This window comes from Topomyia yanbarensis, chromosome 1, assembly GCF_030247195.1.
Source record: "Topomyia yanbarensis strain Yona2022 chromosome 1, ASM3024719v1, whole genome shotgun sequence".
In the NCBI taxonomy this organism is placed as follows: Eukaryota; Metazoa; Arthropoda; class Insecta; order Diptera; family Culicidae; genus Topomyia; species Topomyia yanbarensis.
In genome coordinates, this window is record NC_080670.1 from 157,681,285 (window position 1) to 157,704,062 (window position 22,778).

At 41.9% G+C, this 22,778-nt stretch overlaps 1 protein-coding gene across 4 annotated transcripts; it reads left to right on the top strand.

Moving 5' to 3' along the window:
* Positions 1 to 1,146: 1,146 nt before the first annotated feature.
* Positions 1,147 to 22,124, top strand: LOC131678805 (transmembrane protein 94). Of its 4 annotated transcripts, none has more exons than XM_058959143.1 (9): positions 1,147 to 1,594; positions 1,654 to 2,713; positions 2,771 to 2,908; positions 3,366 to 3,410; positions 3,594 to 3,723; positions 3,785 to 3,944; positions 19,267 to 19,363; positions 19,435 to 21,698; positions 21,765 to 22,124. In XM_058959143.1, the coding sequence occupies exons 1-9, from the start codon at positions 1,428 to 1,430 to the stop codon at positions 21,835 to 21,837; spliced, it is 4,134 nt and encodes a 1,377-aa protein (XP_058815126.1). In that variant the 5' UTR covers positions 1,147 to 1,427; the 3' UTR covers positions 21,838 to 22,124. The 4 variants fall into 4 exon arrangements, with proteins under 4 accessions (XP_058815126.1, XP_058815136.1, XP_058815144.1 ...); XM_058959153.1 differs by having other exon boundaries at positions 3,785 to 3,902; XM_058959161.1 differs by lacking the exon at positions 3,366 to 3,410.
* Positions 22,125 to 22,778: the final 654 nt, after the last annotated feature.

Sequence of the window (22,778 nt, forward strand, 5' to 3'; positions counted from 1 at the left end):
GAACCGTTCCGCCCAATCCCCAACGTGGTTACATTAATTAAAATAAAATGTTAAACGTATTGTTGGATTGATCCGTTTACATAAATTGAGTATTTTAAACTGAAATAATGGGTAATTCGAAACGAGCGTGCAAATCGAATTAAATCGACGAAAAAGTGACAATAAAATCGACGAACCCCAGTCAAAACACTCGGGATTTGAATCGATATTGTGTCAAAATACCGGCTCAAATGCATCAACGGATTTCGGCTCAATAGGTTTCGAAATTAGCATTCGAGATGGAATTTTTTCTAAATTAGGTCTGTTCCAGTACCAGGAGAAACTGGAAGTACTCCGGAGAAAATCGTTCCTGTACTCTCTTCTTCTCATTTTTCTTCTTCAGGTAGCAAACCGGAGTAAAAAGGAGCAAAGATTTTTTGCTCCTGTTTACTCCGGAGTGACTTCCGTGTACTGGAACAAACCTATTGTTAACCTGGGACGAGACGTGCAAAGTGAAAAAAGTAAATGTCACCGCGAACCGGCAATTGCCTGTCATTGCGAACCGGACCCATCTTCATGATTTCCTTGAAATGATACAATAAATTAACATTGGTTAAGTTTTAGGCTGAATAAACAATGAAAATTTTATTTCATCGTGTGACAACCTGACTGGATAATTAACATGCTTCTACTTTAAAATTATTGTTTTTATAATGGAAATTTCAATTGAGTTTGTGCTTACTGTAGTCGCAGTAGCAATTGGAAAATATTCGAAGATTTCTCCTGTCGCTGTCAGCAGTGAATCGGGACAAACAAATGACGAATCGGTAGGACTACAGATGAATCAATAATAATTCCGTATCAACTTTTGAATAGGGCTAATAAGATTTGTAAACAAACTTTTATTTTGCTGATATCTCTTATTTTGTTATAATTTCAACACAGAAAACATTTGAAATCGATTCTACCAAGGGTAAATGTGTTGATTCAAGTGTATTTTTCAAGAAATTCAACTCGGCAGCAGAGTAATGAGCGAAAGAAGTTTGTTTACAAAAATCTCATTAGCCCTTTTGAAGAATTAATATTGAATTATTATTCGCACAACCCTAGCCGCAATATCGTCGAGCAAACAAACAAAATCGCAAACATATGAAACTGACAGTTCTTATCAGTTGTACAGAGCATCGTATTTATTGTAGATAGTGGTGTTGACTTTTGTTTGCTAAGAAAAATCTGCAGAATTTATGTTGCAAAGTGAAAATTGTCGTAAAATGTAGATGTTAATTTATTACTTCTCGGGAGGCAAAGAAAACCAAACCCGTACATCTAAAAACAAGAAGGTGCTTGCCGTACAGGAAATTTATAAAAATTGGTTCCACAGCGCTAGATTAGAGATTGGCACATTTTAATTCGTTTAGCCACTGGCATGAACCCAACAATGATCAAAAATGGGTCTAGAGAGTGAACTGCAAAGGATTTGCTCCCCGCTTGGAAAAGACGGCGAAATCGGTGATCGGGAGTACCTCGGACTGTCCACGGTCATAGCGCTGCAGCGGCTACACGACGACATTGAAATTGTGCTGACTGCCTACGAGGAGAGATTCGTCAAGCAAAGGTTTCCCGCATTGTTCGCTAACATAAGGAATTTTGGGACTTATTTGGAATTAATTTCAGATGGATCTTGCTCTTCAAATCATCCTTTGTAGGAAACTTAACAAGTGCTCTTAGCTGGTTCCCCTTGCTGGCAACAGTGGCTTTAATCGCGTCATTTTTTATGATAGGTTATCGTTTCTCTGCCGGTTTTATTCTGGTTCTTTTATTGCTTACTATAGTAACGATTGTTCGTGAAAATGTTTTGCGTAAAACGGAGATCTTCCGTAAAGTTCGGAGCGTTCTACAAGAGATCAAATTGGGCACGAAACTGTGCAGCGAATGGATTCCTTCCAACTATCCCCATATCTGCAGTCCATTATCACCGTGTGTAACCCTTCAATGGACTTACCGGGATGGGAAACTTGTTAATCTTCCTTGGGCTCTGTTGGTCCGAGGGGACCATATAGTGATGCGTCCGGGTCAAGTTTCTCCTGGAACGTGTACCGAAATCTCCGGAAAACGATCGTTCAAATGTGGCGAAACCTATGGTCTAGCGCAAACCATGGATCCACCGAAGAAACCAATTGCTCGTGCTCCCATACCGGACCTGATATGCGTGGTGGAAGTTACTCCTTTTCTAGACAATCTGCGTACAACGTTGGACAATTTCCTAAATCGCCCGACTACTATCATCAACCAACAACGAGATCTACTTATCACGAAATGTATCCAACAATGTGGATGGTTGATTGTACTCACACTTACGCTAATAGTTGGTGTTCTTCGCTACTTAGGATTTTATTTCAACGGCAAAGTTCCCACCAACTGGCGTAACGTCTTCCTGCTCAACCCTTCCGCGGCTCTGCTTCCAATCCTACCGCTTGTCTTTCCGTTGCTATGGATAGCTATTAATTTATGGGGAACTGCCCGGCTGGAAGCCTTACTTTCCATACCGCATTCAGTTATGCGCACGGCAGCTCATAAATCCTTTCAGGAAGATTTAGACACCCCGACTGGAGATCTGGACCACGTCAAACTTCCTCGCCGGTTAGTAGCGTACTACTGGTGGCAGCTATTTCTTGGTCGAAGCGAGCTGCTTAGTCGTAGCGCCAATGTGGTGCAGGTGCTAGGAACGATTACGGTACGATTGTCGCTTTGATCTAACCCTGATGATACACTAATTTTCGCATTTTTGCAGGCTCTTTGCTGTGTAGACAAAAAAGGAATTCTTTCGTGGCCGAATCCAACCGCTGAGAAGGTATTCTTTCTACGAAGTGCCTCGAATGACGAGAATCACACAACGGATCAGTCGGACCAGAGTAGTCTAAATTCGCAGGTTGGTTTTTTTAGTAGTTGAAAGAAGTATTTAAAGCTGTTTTCCAAATTCTGATTTATTCGTGAACCAATCGTGGACCCAACAGTAGGCCGAAATTCAAAATTTTCCCTAATCCAAATTGCTTTAATATGTGCAAAACTGTACTTAGTATTATCAAGTAGATAAGGTCGACTAGATTAGAATTGTATGGATTATTTAACGTTATATGTAACGAAAGTAATTCGGGTTCAAATGACCTTAGAGATACTAGTTAGAACAACATAGCCCATACACTTCGAATTTCTCAATAAAAGTGAAACGAGTAATCAATAACCCATTAAATCTACATTTTAAAAACTTAATATTTTGCTTTCGGTGCCTAGCAATCTAAATATGCGACAATCCTGGTCAAGTCACCTAAATCTACTGTTGAAACCCATTTCCAATTACCAGTCATAACATCCAATCAATTTTGCAGTGCTGCCAGGAACACTATCACCCACTTTCGCATATACTAGAACTGGTATTGAACTATCTCCTCTTTCTAAACCGTTCCATCTACTAATTATGTGTTTGATGTGCACTGCTTGAAGTTGTTTTCTCCAATATTTAAATGTTTTATTTTTAAAGTAGCATTTGTAGTGAAATTGGCTACAGTGCCACCAAGTATGATTATTTCGTTTCTGAACATTTGAACCTCCCTTAGAGCTCCCAGAAGGAAGGCTGCGGTGCTATTGCAGAGGTCCTGGATCTTACCCACGATCAGCATAGTCCATTCAAGCTGGAGTTTGATGATCATGATTACAAAAACCATCTGAGTTCTTTGAAACCATTGGGTAAGTGCACCTTGTTTATATAGTTATATTAGAAATCTCATTGATATCGATCGTTTCGTAGGTCTCGCCATTCTCGTCAATACCTGCTGCCCGCTTACTCAGGCCCACTATGCAAAATTCTGTGGACACGTGACGGCCGTTGCCATGCTGGACAAGGATTTGGTCCCCGTGACCAACCGGTATGCCATTGTAGAGTCGAGTTTGAATAGCTTTATGCATGGGTATGTACTAGGCATACCAAGTTTCTAATTTGGTGTTTGCTGTTCATTATTATTCTTCCCACCTTTTTTAATTAATTTTGCCGAGACACTTTCAAAATGGTACTTTGATTCTGTTGCCTACAGAGTTATTTGGAAGAATATGAAACTTTCAGCTTCATCCGACTGTACCTTATCCTCTCCCTTCAGTCAGCCTTTCATGCTTTTCATATTTTAGTTATCTACAAATTATCGTCGTTAAATTGATAAAAGACCAAATCGCAAATCGTTCTCTGAGTGGTAGGTAAATAACATCGTCCTGATAATACTCTCGCGGTTTGGTTGGTTTTGAGCGAAATGTTTCATTGATACTATTTGTTTATCGTTCGTTATAATGTGTGTAAAATAGTTTATAATTTCACAGCTTTCTATTAGTTTAATTGTCGGTAGCAACGGTGGCAACACTACTCAGGCTACGCGCAGGTTTTCACGTTTTCGCTTATATTAGCTTAGTAAATACGTAGTCTGTCATAGATATTTCTTTCTATATTGCCGTACATTTTTTCATTTTTTTTTAATTCGTTTGACACGACTCGATGCGTATTAACTTAACCGAATTCTTTTACACGAATCATGAAATAAATATTAGTTAGAGTCCATCAAATCTTGTGCATTGCATGCGGAGACCTTTTTTCGTGGCGAGGAAATATTAGTTTCCTCACCAACTGCGTCTTGGGGATCAATCATATCCTTCTTGTTGTCGTACACGTCCGTATCATCATCGTGGTGGATGCCTTGATATTCGCGAGCAGGTGTTCTACCTAGTTTCTTGCCCTTACTAGTCACGAGTGTGCAGTTTTCGTTTTTGATAGTAGCTTCCTCATTGATGGTACTGGATGCTGGTTTTGGGGAGCTTGTCGCAGCTTTTGCAGCCGTCGTCGTGAACAGAAGCCATAAATTTGGCAAATTTGTGTGTGGTTAAGGTAATGATATTGGATTCTGTGTGACCTCCCAGCATGTGTATGTTGCATATATCTCTGTCTGGAAAACTGTTGGACACTTTTCCATAGACATCCCTTTTTTAATTCTTTGTCCGTAGACTCCCGAGCCAGTCCGCTCACCCTTTTTAGAACCATCCGTATAGAATGATATTGTACCTTGAGGTAGTATTGGACCACTTACATCCCACATCTGACGATTCTTTGTGTGAACCTCATATAAGATGCCGAAGTTCGATTTAACCTCCATTTTATCTTTTTTACATTTTAACGACCTTCAATTAGCTAGAGATTACTGGGTAGAGAAAGTTATGAAAATTAGAGCCATAGTACTCAAGTGAGAGCAAGGATGTGAAGCAAACAGATCGGAAAACTAGAAGTGGCAGGGTCATTAGAACAGGCTTAATATCATACGAGCTTAATCTTTGTCTTCTATTAATGAGGGTCGAGCTTAGGCAATATAACTAAGAATCACCCGAGTTCACTAACATGTGTCCTGGTATCGATAGACGTGTCCATCTTTACCGTGACAACCGGTCCATTTTATCTTGAACTGTTGTCAAGACAGGGTTTAGATTGAGTTCCTTTATAATGCTATTAGCCAACATTGGTTTAAGACCCCAAGTTTTCCCGAAGAGTTTACTGCACGCCGACAGTGCTGTAGTACTTTATTAACAGCGTATGTCAGAGGCGAGTTTCAATTTAGTTTATTTTCCTGGGATAACACCTAGGTGTTTCGCTTCTTCTGCGTATTTCATTGTTGTTTCTAATGACAAACAATTATTTTCTTACTAGAGCCAGCTTTTAGAACAGATTTCGTCTCCACTCCACTCGGTCCATTGCTGCTTGTTGCCACCCTCGCAGTCTTCGAAGGGTCCGCAGGTCGTCCTCTATCTGGTCGATCCACCGTGCCCGCTGTGCGCCCCGTCTTCTTGTTCCTGTAGGGTCGCCCTCAAGAATCAACCGGGTCGTCGTCTGACATTCTTAAGACGTGTCCAGCCCACCGCAAACGTCCTATTTTTGCGGTATGGGCGATGGATGGTTCTTCCATCAGCTGATGAAACACATGGTTCATTCGCCTGCGCCACGTTCCGTCTTCCATTTGCACGCCACCATAGACGATACGCAACACCTTTCGTTCGAAAACTCCAAGGGCGCGTTGGTCCTCCACGCGCATAGTCCAGGTCTCGTGTCTAATCAGCGTCTTGTAGATAATCAACTTCGTGCGGCGGCGAATTTTGTTCGACAGGCACGATTTCTCTGAATTTCTTTGCTGGTATCATTGTCCAGTTACCGGTTACCAGTGAGCCTAAATACACGAATTCGTCGACCATCTCGATTTCGTCAATCCGAACTTGGGATGGGAGGTTCACATTGTCGTCTCTAGAACCTCTTCCTCTCATGTATTTTGTCTTCGAAACGTTGGTGGCAAGTCCAATCCTGCTGGCTTCAGCTTTCAGTCTGATGTACGTTTTCGACATCGCCTCAAAGTTCCGTACCATTATGTCAATATCGTCGGCGAAGCCAAGAAGCTGAACGGACTTCCTGAAGATCGTGCCACTCGTGTGTATCCCCTCTCTCCTTATTACAACTTCTAACGCAACGTTGAACAGCAGGCACGGTCAGGGCCGTCGAGAGCCGCGCCGGGCTCCAGGGTTTGAAGTACTGACGGGCCCTACCATATATGACTTCTTATTTCAATATCGATTAGAGAAATTATACGGATGCAATCGTTTCAATTAAACTATTTTTTATGAAAATTGTTTATTTGACACGATTCAATGCGTTAGCTTAACAGAGTCGTCAGTATTTTAAACATGTAATAACGTGTAACACGATGGAAAAAATAAAAATTAATAAAGGAATATTTGTGGCTGGTCATTAGAATGGCTTACGTCCGACTTGCCATTGCGATTGGAATCCTTTTTTTGCCGCGTTGCCATACAGTCCATATTCCCATCGTTCCTGCTCCCTTGACGCACGTTAATGCTACCATCGTTAATGCTGCCCAGAATCTGAGCTTAGAAAAATTGACATCCCTGCGTGAGCTTGAAAGAGGAACAAAATTCAATTCATGCCCGCCGCGATGAATGTTTGGTTTGTTTCCCTCGTCCTTCGATTTTTCGGTACAACGCATATGTTCAGTTTGAGGAGCAAACTGAATCTTGTTTCTAAGATAGCTCTGAGAGGGTTTATCAAGCAAAAGTGCACCAGATATAGATTACGCAGTTCAGTTATGCTCGAAAATGTAAAAGAACTTCTGCCTTCAAACTGTCCACATAATAACAAATAAATGCTTTGGTTGGTGAATGAATTTATATTTGCTCTGCACTCAACCATTCGATTCTTCATAAAATTTCAGTTAGTTTGGAAGTGAATGAATAAGGGAAGCGTTGAAACTGAATATTGTTTCAGCAAATTTATCAGAAATAAGCAACTAAATGTGCAATTTCGCACCACTGATGCTGCCTTGTTTCTTGTTTTTGGTACATGCTGTTGATTTTGAGGTACTGGATTCAGCTATTGCAGTTGTCACTATGACCTGAACGAATTTTCTTTATCGGTTTCTGAACATGGTAAAATCGGGTTTGGAATCAGTTGTTACACTTGCGCTAACATTCAGAGAAAAACATTACGAAGGCGATGACTGGGATCCAACACTGAAGTCTGCTGTTAAAAAGACTAAGACAGAGAGTTGTGAGAAAAAGAGTTTCAACTTTTGGTGAATACTAATGGGTAGAATAAGTATCTAGATAAATTCCCACATTTTTCTTCATCAAATGTGTACACTGGAACCTCCATTTACGAACCAAGCCAAGGGTTCGTAAATTGAATTAGTTCGTAAAAAAAAGTTTTCATTTTTTGGGATTTAGATCATAAAAAATTCGCTTCACATTCTTATCAAAATTCGTTGGTTGAGCAACATTATCGATAACCCTAACAATATGGGTATTTCCGAAACGGGCTTGACAAGTACATGATGAAAATGGATATTTGGTACCTTTTTGAAATCCAGGATGAAGACGTCCGATTGAACAATAATCTCGATACCCCTAAAAATTTGGGAATTTTTGAAACGGGCTTGACGAGTAGATGATAGAAATGGTAGCTTGGAGCTATTTCGAACAATTTCTGTATAAACTATGAGGGTATTTTTAGGCGGGTTTGACGAATAAATGAGCGATGCCCTTTTGGAGGCCTTCTGGTTGAGAAAATTTTCTATAATCATATCATCCGCATCACAAATCACTATATCTATATCTATTCTATGATTATTTTATTTAGAAAATGTCAATATTTTAGGTTATACAGATATCTTAACTGGAATTCGCCATCTTAGTTTTCAAAATGGTTTCATACATTGATTTTCGTCATCTACTCGTCAATCCCATTCCGAAAATATCCAACTTTTATTAGTAACAGTTAGCTAAGAATATGTTAAATTGTATACAACTTCATACTGTACTGATCGTATTCAACCTTTTTTTACGAACACTTTTAAAAACACTTGCGATAAATGAAAGAATGGTTCAATTGCACTGTTAAATGAATCTAATAGGGTTACGTTTACGTACTTCAGAAAACCATTGGAACGACTGGAACGTAGTTGATTGTGGTATATTTGCAGTGCCAACAGAAACAATAAACTTCAACAATTATATTAAAATAAATTAAATTCAGTTAAAAATGCGGGCCCCCCAAAAAAGACCCGGGTCCCAGGGTAGTTGCCCCCCCCTGACCCCCCTCTCGTCGGGCCTGGGCACGGTAGACCATCACCTTGCCGTCTTTGAGATTCAAAGGGACGCGAGAGTGTCCCTGATACTCGTACAACGCACATCACCCGATCCATCGTCGCTTTGAGTAATCGTGTTAGCTTATCCGGAAAACCGTACTCATGCATTATCTGCCATAGCTGATTTCGATCGATTGTGTCATACGCCGATTTGAAATCGATGAACAAATGATGTGTGGGCACGTTGTATTCGCGGCACTTCTGCAGAATCGCGAATCTTTGGTCCGTGGTGGTGCGGGAACCCAAGAATCCCGCTTAGTATTGCCCCACGAACTCCCTTGCAAATGGTGACAATCGGCGGCAAAGAATTTAGGAGAGGACCTTGTAGGCGTTGCTAAGTAGTGTGATCGCGCGGTAGTTACAGCAATACAACTTGTCACCCTTTTTGTAGATTGGGCAAACGACATCCTCCATCCACTCCTCCGGAAGAATCTCCTCCTCCCAAATTTTGACGAATACCCAGTGAAGCGCTCTAGCCAGTGTTTCATCAGTGTCAAACTAATAGGTTTAAAAGCCTTAGGTAATGTCAAATCTTTTTTAATGTCAAGTGACACGTTAAATTTTAATTTAACCTTCAGGAAGTCACGCTAGTGCACTGATGATAATCTAGCGAAATCGTCTTAGAGCAGCTGCGGCTGCTAGTTCAGTAAGCCATTTGCGCGGCTTCCGGGGGGTTAATTTGGAATTTTGCCGCTTTCGACCAAGCGAAGCAACTCCTTTGCCTAACTTGTTGCTGCTTCTGTGCGAGATCATTGGCCTTTTGGAACTACTATGGTTTGACCTTGAGCTCATTTTTCAATAGGCGTCGGATGTCGCGGTGGGATATTTTAGGGTCTTTAGCCATTTGATTGGCACTTCGTCGTGGATTTCGCTCAAGTCGCTTTTTACTTTTCGAACCAGGTCACGTGACGTCGCAGTCTTTTAATGTCCTCGTACATGGGGATTTGCGACGGCACTAGTATTATTATAACAAGTTATGATGCAATCAACAAAAACTTTATTCACATTAGGGTGATTGAGCGCACGAACAATCGCTGGTTGTAGTTTCCCCGCTAAATATAAAGCAATCACACTATTACGTTTATGTTCCATCGATGATCACTTTTTTTACCTTCACTTTTTGCAATATGCTTTCGTATAAGCGGCCCTTACACGTTCAATATTTTTGTCAATACTAGAGAGCATTGACAAAAGTATTGTATGTGTAATGGAAGTACACTCAAGTTTTTTTTTACGCGGTTTTTTTTGCGCGGTATTTTTTTACGCGGTTTTTTTTACGCGGATTTTGAAATTTACGCGGTTTTCATTTACGCGGATTTTGAAATTTACGCGGTTTTCATTTACGCGGTTTTTGAAATTTACGCGGTTTTCATTTACGCGGATTTTGGAATTTACGCGGTATCCATCAATGAGGTTCCCTTTATCGCGGATTCTTAAATTTAAGTGGTCTTCATTTACGCGGATTTTGAAATTTACGCGGTTTTCATTTACGCGGATTTTGAAATTTACGTGGTTTTCATTTACGCGGATTTTGAAATTTACGCGGTTTTCATTTAAGCGGATTTTGAAATTTACGCGGTTTTCATTTACGCGGATTTTGAAATTTACGCGGTTTTCATTTACGCGGTTTTCATTTACGCGGCTCGTATCCCCCGCGTAAAAAAAACCTGAGTGTATTGTCGTATTGACGATGTGCATTTCAAATGGGATTGACGTATTGAAGCAATATAGTCAATATTGTGTATTGACAAAAGTATTGAAGGTGTAAGGGCCGCTATATGCTTACAAATAATACTCCGAACTGTCATTCAGCCAATTTGTAGAAAGCTGATGCCAGTGCGACAGCTGCACGAACAGTCTGAAGTTGGTTACACTTCGAGTGCCGGACCCTGTATTATTATCGTCCCGGCCCACAGTGATCACCTTCTATACAAAAGTCGGACAAAACCTCAAAAGTGGTTTTCACATTAAGGTAATTTTGTGGCGCTGAACTCATATTTGACGTTATTTTTTTATATTTTTGCCTCAAAATTTTGGCACTTAGGGTGGTTCAAAATACAACATTTATGAATATAAAGTGCACTATATCTAAAAATTGATGTTCAAAAAATTTGGTCTAGTAAATTTTTAGCAGATTACACATTTTTTCAATTGTTGATAATGCCGAGACGCATTTATAAATTATATTACGAACCCTGGGTAATCAAACACTCCCATGCGTCTCCTTCAGACGTTTCATGAAATATCGAATGGCAAGTATAAGTCCAGCGAATAATCTTTCAGATGAAACCAATTCGACCCTAATCGGAATCTTAACTTAAAAGATATATTCATTTCAATAACATAGGTTTGAATACAGTTTTTTTACAGAATTGATCATCTATTTCACGTTTGAAGTTCTGTAAAAAATCTATCATTTGTCCTCAAGACTTAAAATTTTGAGAAGACTCTCTTCAACCTGTTTAGAAACAGAGAAAAATGTTTAATTATGAAAAATACAAAACAAAATTTTGCGGTTTTGTCCGGCTATGCGACACTGTGCGGTCCCGAGATTGGATTCGATATCATCACGATTTAGCCCCCAGACTCCCGCTATTTTGTTCAGTGACTACAACCAGTCCAAGTGGTATTAGCGTTTCTCTGACAGTGACATACCATATGTTGACCCTCTGTTCTCGTATATGCCGGTTGCCCGCTGCGCTCCCTTGGATGGGTTCAATTTACATGGATTCACTAAAATCAACACGTTATTTAACCGGAACGAACGTCTGTTGGATCTTGTACTCGCAAATGATATTGCTTTCCCGGTCATCGCAGTGTCGTCGCCCATCGAGTCCATGATTGATCTTTATGCTGATCACCCGGCTCTTTGCATGGAATTCGATCTGCCCCCTCAAATCATCTTTAAAGAGCATTCCATTTCGAACTATGGACTATCGTTCCGTTCCACCACCGTGGTCAAAACCAAAATTACACACTCTCAAACGAGCACGATCAACTGCCCTGCAAAAGTACTGCAGTTCCTGGTCGCCCCATTTCAAAAGACAATTGAACGTCACATGCAACCGGTATCATTTCCTGTACAATCGTCATGTCAAGCGCACTGAAAAGAACCTTCGTCGGAATCCCAAACTTTTTTATCGTGTGTCAACTGCTCCAAAAGAAAACAATCGAGGCTACCATGCTCCATGTTTTTAGAAAATTTAACTGCATGCACTGAAAGCGAGAAGTGCAATCTTTTTGCAATGTACTTTAATAAGTATTCCTTGATCGTTCTACCACAGACTAACAGACATAACACTATGAGGGAATTCCCTCAAAAAACATCGATCCGACAATTTTCCCAGAACACTAGCTCCACCTTTTATTCACAGTCCCAAACACTCATTTAGTGGTGGGTTACCCCTCAGGTTTGGGAACAATTTTTCACTAGTGGTCTATCCCCCATATGCTTGTTCATATGTCAGTGGCGCCATAATTTCAAATGTGACCGCAGTCCCAACTACAAATATATTTAAAATGACCGTTAAAGCGGGCGAAGCTTTGTTTTGAGTGTTATGTCTGTTAGGCTGTGGTTCTACTACTTCGATCCAGATAGAAGAAGAAGCTAGAAAAACTCTAGAAAGAGAACTGCGGAGACTCCATTTTGGATCGATTGGATTCGCGTTTAGCTGTCAAAAAACGAATCCAATCGAACATTGCATATCCTTATAACATTGGACGTGTTGCCATACAATGCCGTGGCATACGTTGCCAAAAATGCTGTTTTTCTCTCCGCAGTTCTCTTACCAGAGTTTTTCTAGAAGAAGCGTGCAAGATGCCGTGTGATGTGTTTTGTTTCGGTATTAGGCAATCCATTAGACGTTTGTTTGACAATCCAGCGGTGAGTTCTGTCAACAAGTCCTGCGAACAGAAAAACTCGTCCGACAAACATCTTTCGTTAATCCGATTCGTTTGATGTTGGATCGTATCAAGGATATTGTCGGACGTCGCACTCCTCGGAGTAACGTCAGAAAAAGTAAAACAGAAATAGTCAGCTGATCAGAAACGTCTAATTCCGCGTAAAACAACCTCCATGGTAATAGTTGTAACCCGTCAAGGTAACAATTTAGCACTGGGTGGAAATATACCATTTATTGGGTATACACTCCGTAGAGTGTATTTGTTTACATGTGTAATTATGCTCACCGCTGTTCGGTACCGTTCACTTTTTCTTGTAAATTTTGTTCATTTACGCGTATGTGAACGGTTTTGTTCGTGCAGCTAGGTTAGATAATTTTTGTTAAACATTTGTCAATAACTAACATAGGGCTTAGGTAGGTTACCGCGCTCCTCTTGCTGTTATATTGGTTGCTGTTTATGTTGCAAAGGAGATGACAGTTATGCGGCGGTGCGGTTTTGTGGTGATGGTGTTTGTTTTGGTGGAGTGGAAAAGGCGGCCATCGTAAAAAAAGACAGAAAGTGACGGACCACGGCATCAAACAGACGTCCAGATAATTTTTGTCTTTTTCGGGACAGTTCCCCGCCACTAGAAGGAAGGATTCAGTGCGCGCGTGTGACGGCGATATAAAACCGTCGAATAGTGCCGGCCCGTGGTTCGGGCACTAGTGAAGTGAGTGGTGTTGGTTCGCCGAAGTGGGACAGCTAACCGTAAAGGAGCATTCTCGCGTCCCCGGCTAAAACCCAAGGAACCGAACACCGACCGTTCTCGCTATAGAGGATAAGTCGAACGAGCCTAGCTCTCCTCTATAGCTAATAGCCAAGGAGAACGAAGCAGGGTGGACAAAGGTTCCCCCTGGGAAGTGCACTGCGGTGACTTCCGGGATAGCTTGCGGCGAGCAAGTTGATCCGGCGATAGTTCGCCAACGTCGCTAGGGAGGTTTCAACAAAGGAGCCAAGCTCACCTCCCTAGCTAACCGTAAAGGACCGCTGCCGGAGCAGCCAACGGAACCCGGACAAGTACGCGGCCGTTGTTGTCCCGGCCTGCCGGAAGGAAACCGCCCGCCTTCCCTTCACCAACAGCATTGGGATTCCGCATCAGCAGCAGTGGAGAGTAGGAGAGAAATAAACACGGTAAATTTAATTCATTTGTTTGTTTACTTTTTTTGTTGTTACGAAAATCCGAAATTCTGTAGAGGCACCTAGGCCGCCCTGAAAAGAAGGGTTCGCCGGGCAAACCAGAACCCGAGTAGTGGGCAAACCCCTACTTACATAGTATAGATAGGCGGACTCAAAAGCCGGAAAACTGGCAACTCTTATTTCAGGAAGAAAACACTGGCATCCCATGCAAATCTTCAAGCTCTAGCTTAACAGTTTTATTGTTGACGTCATTAGTAAGAACTTTGAATTACGAATAGCAAAACGAATTTGAAGATATGATGTGGTTTCATATTTGTGCGAATACCTCCTCGTGATACAGAAAAAAATATTGTTTATTTTTGATACTCTACGCTCGATAACACAAGGAAAGAGTAAAATAATCATCACCATAACCAAAATACCTTTTCCATATACATCCGAAAAGAACATGTTGTGTGACGTCATCGATTGGCTCCGGCATTTGACATGTTGAATTGGCTCCGCTCAGTGTCTTCGCCTAACTATGAATATAGTAACTATAGGTAATAGCTGCCATGCATAAATTGAAGCTATTGTTTGCTGCTGGCCCTGACGGTATTCCGTCGTCTGTGTTGAAATGCTGTGCAGTCGTGCAGTTCATGGTAAACTGCCTACGAAACATGGATTCCAGATGGCAAATTGATGCAGCATATATGGATCTCAAGGCAGCATTCGACCGTGTGGATCATGGAATTCTTAAAAAAAAATGGGGTTACTTGGCTTCTCAGCAATGGCTGTACCTTCTTTCAGATTGTACTCGCGAACCGCTCTGTACAGGCTCAAATAAGTTCGACAACATCGGAATTGTTCTCAAACCTGTCCGGAGTTCCACAAGGTAGTAGCCTCGGCTCGTTACTGTTCTCGCTATTTATAAACTATGTCTCTTTGCTGCTTCCGTCGGATTGCCGCTTCCATTATGCGTATGATACGAAAATTCATCACCGGAACAATAATCGGAACCGCGGAAGTATCTATCTGACTGCTTGGAGCTACAGGGTGTGCTGCATTTGTTCGAGGAATTGTGCAAAAAGAACTTTATGTGCTTAAGTATCGCAAAATGCAGAATCTCCAGTATCGTGTAATTTTTTGTGCTACGTCGTGCTATAAAAAGCCGAGACATCATTAAACCCAGAAGCACTTTTTAAAGGGTTGGAGACATAAAATAATTTTTTTTGAAAATCCAGTCTAATAAGCCTCCTGGTGGCCGGGTGCCGAGAAACTTCTAAAATCTGGAATCGCGCGTGAGCTCTAGCAAAATTTCCAATCATTATCTTTACTAACAATCTCCCTCCTCCCGTGACACTTGTAGTGGGCGAAGTAGTATATACGGCCTCTAGTAAAAGCAAGTGTCGGACTAACATTTCTTCCCTTTCCTACTGCGATCTATCTATCTATCTGTACGTTCGGACCTGGCCGGCGCCGGTATTGATTAATAAACAACTTGAGATCACCAGCGCATTGAAGCATGGTTTGTTACTCCCAGGCAGTTGAAGATTTACCCTAACTTCTCTCCAGCTTATAGGTGGGTAGCCAAGAATAAGACTGGATCTCACGATGTTTAGTAGATCCGGAAGAATTATGTCTACCGAATTTTGTAGAAATATTGGTATAATGTTATCAGGGCAGGAGGATTTGTAGGGTTCGAAGGTGTTGATAGCCCATTTAATTAGAGAAGGTGTGAAAATCTGCCAGGCCAGTTTCTGTGATGCCTTACGAGTCCTGTTAGGACGGAGTCTCTCACAATCCTGAGCTGTCGAATTATTGTCTTTCGCAGCCGACCCATGTTCTTTAGAACATTCAATGTTTCACTATTGTCAGTTGTGCGAGATCACTTTTTTTCACTTGCCCAGTCTGTTGCGCTCTTTCCAGATTTTGCGCTAGGCGTTGCGCGAATACACTCCTGTAGAGAAAACACAAATATTCAAATGTTAGTTGCGCTGAGCTCATCGAAATAATAACACGTTGTTCAAGGTGCGCGGTCGTGTACTTATTTATTTCGTTTCAGATTATCCGTGTTTTCGTAGGTCTGGTTCCGTCGATCGATTGTCCGCCCTACGGGTTATGGACCCAGACTAGTTTGTGATTGTGGAAAACGGGTTCGCGCGAGAAAAGTTACGGATAAGTTCGTTTTATCGGTCGTTTGTTTGCGGCTTCGAGCTCCGGCCGGAGGATTCCTGCAAGCGCAAAATGGCGGATTCGAAGAGGATTGCATTGCAGAAGTTAAACAACCACAACAATCAGTCGTGGAAGTTTAAGATGGAGATGTTGCTGATCCGGGAGGATATATGGTACGTTATCTCCGAACCCCAAGTGACAGATGCGTGAACGAAGGCGGATGCAACAGTTCGGGCGACGATCGGGCTCTGCATTGAAGACGATTAGGCAAGTTTGGTGCGCAAGACGGTGGCTTGGATTCGAACAGTGTAGTTCCGATTCGTGGTTATATCGAAAACAAATTAGGAAGAATGGGTGTATGTAGCTGCTCATATATGTGGATAATTTGCTGTTGGTCTGTGCACAGGAGGAGGAAATCGACCAGGTCGAGCAAGCGTTGCAGAAACGACTGAAGATTACAGGGCTAGGTGATATCCGAAGTTTTTTAGGCATTCGCGTGCGGAAAAATTCGGATGGATTCTTAGTGATATCCCAAAGTGCTTTCATCAAAACGAGTTGTGGCACGATTTGATTTGGACAATGCTAAAGGATTGAAGTACCCAATGGATCCGGGATACTACAAGATGACCAAGGATAGCCCAAAGATGGAGAATAGCGAGAAATACCACAAGTTGATCGGTTGCATGCTGCATGTTCAGTCTAGGAGGAGCGACCATGACTTGGGAAAGCCGGAGAACAACGAAGACCGACAATCATCTTCGAGGATAACAAGAGTTGCCTAGATTTCGTCGCATTGGATCAGCCAGACGAAAAGGTCAAAGCACATACACACGCGCTATCACTTCACCAGGAGCTGTTGTTCATCGGGGAATGTCAAGCCACAATACTGTGCATCGGAGTACATGCTTGCGGTTATCTTGACCAAGCCGCTAGGGTCAACCAAAGTCAAGAGGTTCGCTGAAAAGATGGGATTGGCAATTGTGCCGATCGAGGAGGAGGCCGTTAAGGAGACTCAGGGTTAAATTCGTGAGGAGGAGTGTTGCGCCCTTTCCAGATGTTGCGCTAGACATTCATGCGCGAATACACCCCTGTAGAGAAAGCATAAATATGTTGTTCCTTTTTGACGTTTGTTAGTTGCGCTGAGTTAATCGAAATAAAAACACATTGTTCAAAGTGCGCGGTCGTGTAATTCTTTATTTCGTCCGGATTATCCGTGTTTTCGTAGGTCTGGTTCCGTTGATCGATTGTATGCCCAACACAGCCGTCCTTTTATGAGCCTTTTTGAAGGTGAACTGGTTGTCTGCCTGCCGAACTGCTGGTCTTAATATTGATCTTTTCTCTGACAATCAAACCGAACACAAAAATAATAATCATACAAATATTTACAAAAAAACAATATAGCAAGGTCAAAAGTTGTTGAACAAAGCTCTTGCTGTATTCCTTCGAGCATACATAGACTCAAGTTGAATCAGTTGACACCGTCCTTCATAGCTAGGTAGTCAGTCGGACAGGATCTCTCCACAGCAATTTACGGAGCGCGAAGCTTAAAAAACGACGCTGCACGGTTTCAATTTTCTCAACGCCGTTATTGTAGTTTGTTCTCCAAGCTTCAGGGCAACATTCTAGGATTGATCGTAATAAAGAGCAGTATGGCGATTTGAGATAGTGAATATTCGTAGTAATGTTGATTGTTCTGAAGATGCATACCAGTCAGCGTTACCACTGTTTTCAGTTAACCTAAAATTTCCAATTGTGTGTAACAACTTCTATAAGCTAGATATCAGCCAGAACGGGAGATTTGTCTTTTTGACTGGAAGCTACAAAAAACTCTGACTGCATCAGAAAAATCTAGCATAATGGCATCCCTGATTCCAGTACTTGAGATGCTTTAGAAACTGCATATGAGACGTATTGTTTAAACGTAAGTAGAAAATCCAGAATCACTCCCAGATCCTTCACGCCCAGACTTGAAGCTGTTGTAGGAGAAATCAATTGAACGAACCAGACGAAAAATCTTGAGATCACTCGCGAAGTCTTCAGCACTAGATGTACATCGTTGAAATATAGTAGCAATATCAACGGTTCCAAGTGGATTCCTTGCAGTGGCGGATCCAAGCGGAGGATCCTGGGGGTCTGGACCCCTCCGAATTTTTTTTTGTTGAGAAATTTTAAACTAGTTTCAAGTTTATATTAGTTTCAAACTCAAAATCGTCCCAAACCAAATTTGACTAACAAAACTTATATTCATTAAATGAGGTTATTACATATTATGAATTGCACAATGTTCTTTTTAAAGCCAAAATTTCAGACCCCTCCCGAAATTTTTTTCTGGATCCGCCCCTGATTCCTTGAGGTATTCCTACCTAGCTCTAGGTAGATCAGCAATCAGAATTTGTCAACTCATTGTATCGCGAAAGCTAGCGCAAGCGGTGGTTATGTCCATTTTCACAACCTCCGTCGACGAAATATAACTGCAGCCGTTCTTAACTTTATTCTCGGAGTCGATCTACCTTCCAATTACCGGATGAGAATATTCAGTGTTGTGAGTCTATGGTTTCCTGACTACCACCAACAACACTGTCTTGAGTATAGCTCCTCAATGGTATGCGTGGGTTTTCCTGTGCTTTTTTGCTTATCAAGTATTTCGTAACCAACATCACCTGGACCGATCCCGATCACGCCAAAACAGCCATAAACCGTACTTTTTGCAACAATTATCAACAATAAATCAACAGATCAACTGAGACTGAGACGAAATGTTGGACACACAAGAAGTCTTTTGAGTGCCATAGCTACCACTTTAATGAACAAGCTTCTAAAATATCTCCGAATTTCGATAAGCTGACAAGATGAGAATCCTCCCGAGGAATCTTCCCCATCGTTGAAACGACACTGATCAATTGAACAAGCTTTAATGTGTCATCATAATCAAAATTATTCTCAATTGGTGAGTTAGGAATACCAGTACAAAAAATGGTTTCATCAAGCATTTAAATGTTTGGTTATTCATTTCATAAATAATTTGATTCTTCTATACATGAATGTTTATCAGTTCGTTAGTTTGTTTTTGGTGTAGCATTTTCATACATAAATTCGATACCCTTTTCATTTGGTGTGGCCAACATTATTCTTTAACTTTATGTCTAGTCGTCCAATTGTTCATGAAAAAGTTTCTCATTTTCTGTTGGAATACACGTTTGGATTCGCTTTGGCGTCACGAACTTCCATCCAAATAAAAACCCTGTAAACTTCATCGTTCACCAAACTATCTAATACCACACTGCAAAGCTTGCTAACTCTTGCACCTACTAATCCCCGTCAGACGTTGTTTATGCGAGCTGGCCCGCCAAATCGGCTTCACTTCACATGCTCGGGACATCTTCAATCTGGAAGGACAAATCTCGAGCTACCGGCATCTGGTAAGTTCCAACTGTAAAAAGCCAAATGCGTACGTTTTCAATCTATAATGTTTATGTTCCTCAAATTTCAGCTACCGGATGTTGTACGACGCGACATCAAGTTCGCACGGGCACTTCAGCTGGCCGCCAAGGTTAAGGTTCCCTTTCCCCACTCTCTGTCGGTAGTAATGCGCGAGACTCCGGGTGGTTCGCTGCAGCTGCTAACTCAGGGTACGGCTGACATCGTGTTGGACAGCTGTGACGATTACTGGGACGGTCACGACTTGCATCCACTGACGGAGAAGGAACGAAAACGTGCACAAGATTTTTACCAGCGAAGTGCCCTGACGGCTTACTGTACGGCGTTTGCGTATAAACCGTTGCGACACGGAATAACCGGTGCACTGTCAGGTGGGAGTACAGGGGAAGTGGCCTATTTGGAATTGCCGCCGGAGAGTAAGAACCATAAAGATTCTTATCGGAGAGATCATTCGCTGGACTATGATCGTGGAGGTGCTCCTTTGACACACCATTCGATCAGTACGGATTCACTGTTGTTCACCGAAAATAAGGATGATGACATCTCAGATGTTGATGGATGCTACGATATGCAGTGTCATCAGGTGTTTATCGGGATGATTACGATGCAGTATCAGGCACAGACAGATATCGTACAGCTTATTGAACGATTGGAGCGGGCTTGCATCAGATTTGTACACTTCAGCAAAGAGAACGAGCTTCGCTCCAGAGTATTCTCTGAGAAAATGGGTCTCGAATCGGGTTGGAATTGTCATATCTCTTTATTAAGCGATAACGAAAGCGGAATACCTTCACCGTCGAAGAATTTCGAGTTCAAAGTGCACCCGTCTAGTTCAAATGTGCATAGTGACTTGGATGAACAAAATGAACTGAACAAATTGCTTCCAAATCTAGAGGCATCAAAAACACTAAGTTCATCTGCTCCAGGTGCGATCTCCAATCCAGATTCAAATTTGATGGATACGCATAATGGACACGACAAAGGGCCAGCTATGGGTCGGTCCCATGATAGTTTCGAGCTTAGAGATTTGAGACACCAACAACGCCAGCCAAGGCGAACTTCTCAAGATTCTGCGATGGATTGTGCGGCACACGACGACAATTGTCGATCTCTAAGCTGTCTGACAGATAGCACTGAGCAAAGTGCACCAATCAATTTCGATATGTCGAACCGAGCAAAACTTCCGCGTGGAATCGAGAATATCCGACCTCACCTGGAAAATGTAGATAACGTTCCTTTACTCGTATCCCTGTTTACGGATTGTTCCGCAGAAGCTACCAGAGAGATGCTAAAGATAATGCAACAATACGGCGAAATCGTGGTTTGTCTTGGTTCATCCGCTTCAAATTCCAACTCGGAAATATTTCTTCAAGGCGACTGTTCAATAGCTATAGAACCACTCTACCCTCAAGTTTGTCAGGACTATCCTGCCTATGTGGAATCTAACATTTACAACAATAAGGCGAAACTGCATCCTCCAACGCAAAGCAAACTGTTCCGGTCAATTCCGGAGCAGATCGTAACTATTTCGCCAATCTATCTCAGTCGATTGCTAAACTCGATTTCCTGCTCGATCGCTACCTGCCGAGATGACCCTATCTCAATCGTTGCTGTCATCGAATTATCTCGTCGATTTATACAAGGGCTCTGGAGTTGCGTTCAGTTCTGGACTTGCTGTGGAGTTTCATTGGCTGTAATGAACACCATAACTGCGATTCTGTCACTGCCACCGATGATCGTACCTCACCACGCACTCTACGTAATGTGCTTTGCCGTGCCGTTAATATCGTTCTCACTGCTACGAATTGACATTGATCCTGCAATCATGAAGCGAGCGACTGGCAAAAAACAAACAACCCTCGACTCCCGACTCGCAATTTTCATCATATGGTGCTATGGCATTAAGTTTAGCCTTGTAGTACTGTTTCTAGTCATCTCCTACTGTTCCTTCCTGTCGCACCCGATTGAGATCTTCTCCGATGATGAGGAGGACGTGCCTGAGAACTTTAACAAAGATCTGGCAGTTGCACGCAGTTTCGTTCTACTGGGGACCATCATGCACTTCGTTACCGTATCAGCTTCCTTCGTCCACCGCGACTACACATGTTACCGACGAAGTCCGTTTAGTAATCTGTGCTGGGTATCCGTAGTCGCCGGACTGCTGCTGTTCCACACTCTCACTATAGTTGTTCATATTTGTACCGATGACTACTACTGGGATGAAATGGATCGTGTCTGGCCGATCGTGCTGTTCCTGCTATTGACCACGGTAGTGACGTTCGCCCTAACCGAGTTCTTCAAATGGGAAGAGATCAAGTGAGTTTTTCATTCGGATGGTTTCGTTTATATGGACTGGTTCTAATACAGATTTTGCTTTTCCAGAGTCAACAATAGATATACTCGACGAGCGAGACTGGACTTCGGTACCAAGTTGGGCATGAACTCGCCATTCTAGGTGCTGAAGATGAAACCACTATTAACGAACAACAAATCAGCAACATCAATCGGCTTTTTCGACCCCAAAAATGATTTGGTTGTAATCGAATGTATTCTGAAAAGTGTGTATTTATAGATATATGTATATTTACTATTTTAACATAGTTACTGATATATTTGAAAACAAACATATTTTCGGCTGAGTTAAGTTTATATTTTGCTGTGAATCATTGCGGGTGCGTATGCGTAGGTATGCCTTTATTTTTACCTGAGGGATTCTTGACTGCCCACAGCAGTATATTAGACGCGTGGTACCTTGAGCAGTGTACCTCACAATTAATTTGGATCTTATTTCCTGAGAAATTCCTTAAGTTTTTGAATAGCAAAAAACATATACACTAACCAGAGGGAGAGAGACCACGATGATGAACTGGAACATCAACATTGTTATCCCTGATGCGAGAAACCCTAGCAGGGGCTCAACATTTTCCTAATGAATGTGATATTTCACCCTGATTTTCCCCTTCAATCGGCTATCGAGCTGAAGAAAGCATGCGCACGCAGAAGACGGACTTGAGATTAGAAACTGATTTTTTTATACCATGCGTTTATTTGATAAGGCACGGTTGCGTTAGCCTACACGTGCCATTTTTGTTTTGTTTTGCATTTTAAATTTCTTAAAACTTGGGGATTACATATGCATATTTTTTGTGATGAAACTAAGGAGATTTTATAGCTATCTTATACACGAGGGATGATACTTCTGAGTATCAAAGCCAAGGGAGGGAGGTTGGAAAAATGATAAAATCGGGAGATCAACGGCGTAGGTTACAGACTCGGGTGGCCTTGATCTACAAGAATCATGTACTGGGACGCCGGGTGGTCCTCCTGGAGCCAGCAGGGATTCCTCCAGACGAGTTGGGGTATGTTACATGATAAGAGAGCAAGTGAGAACTCCAC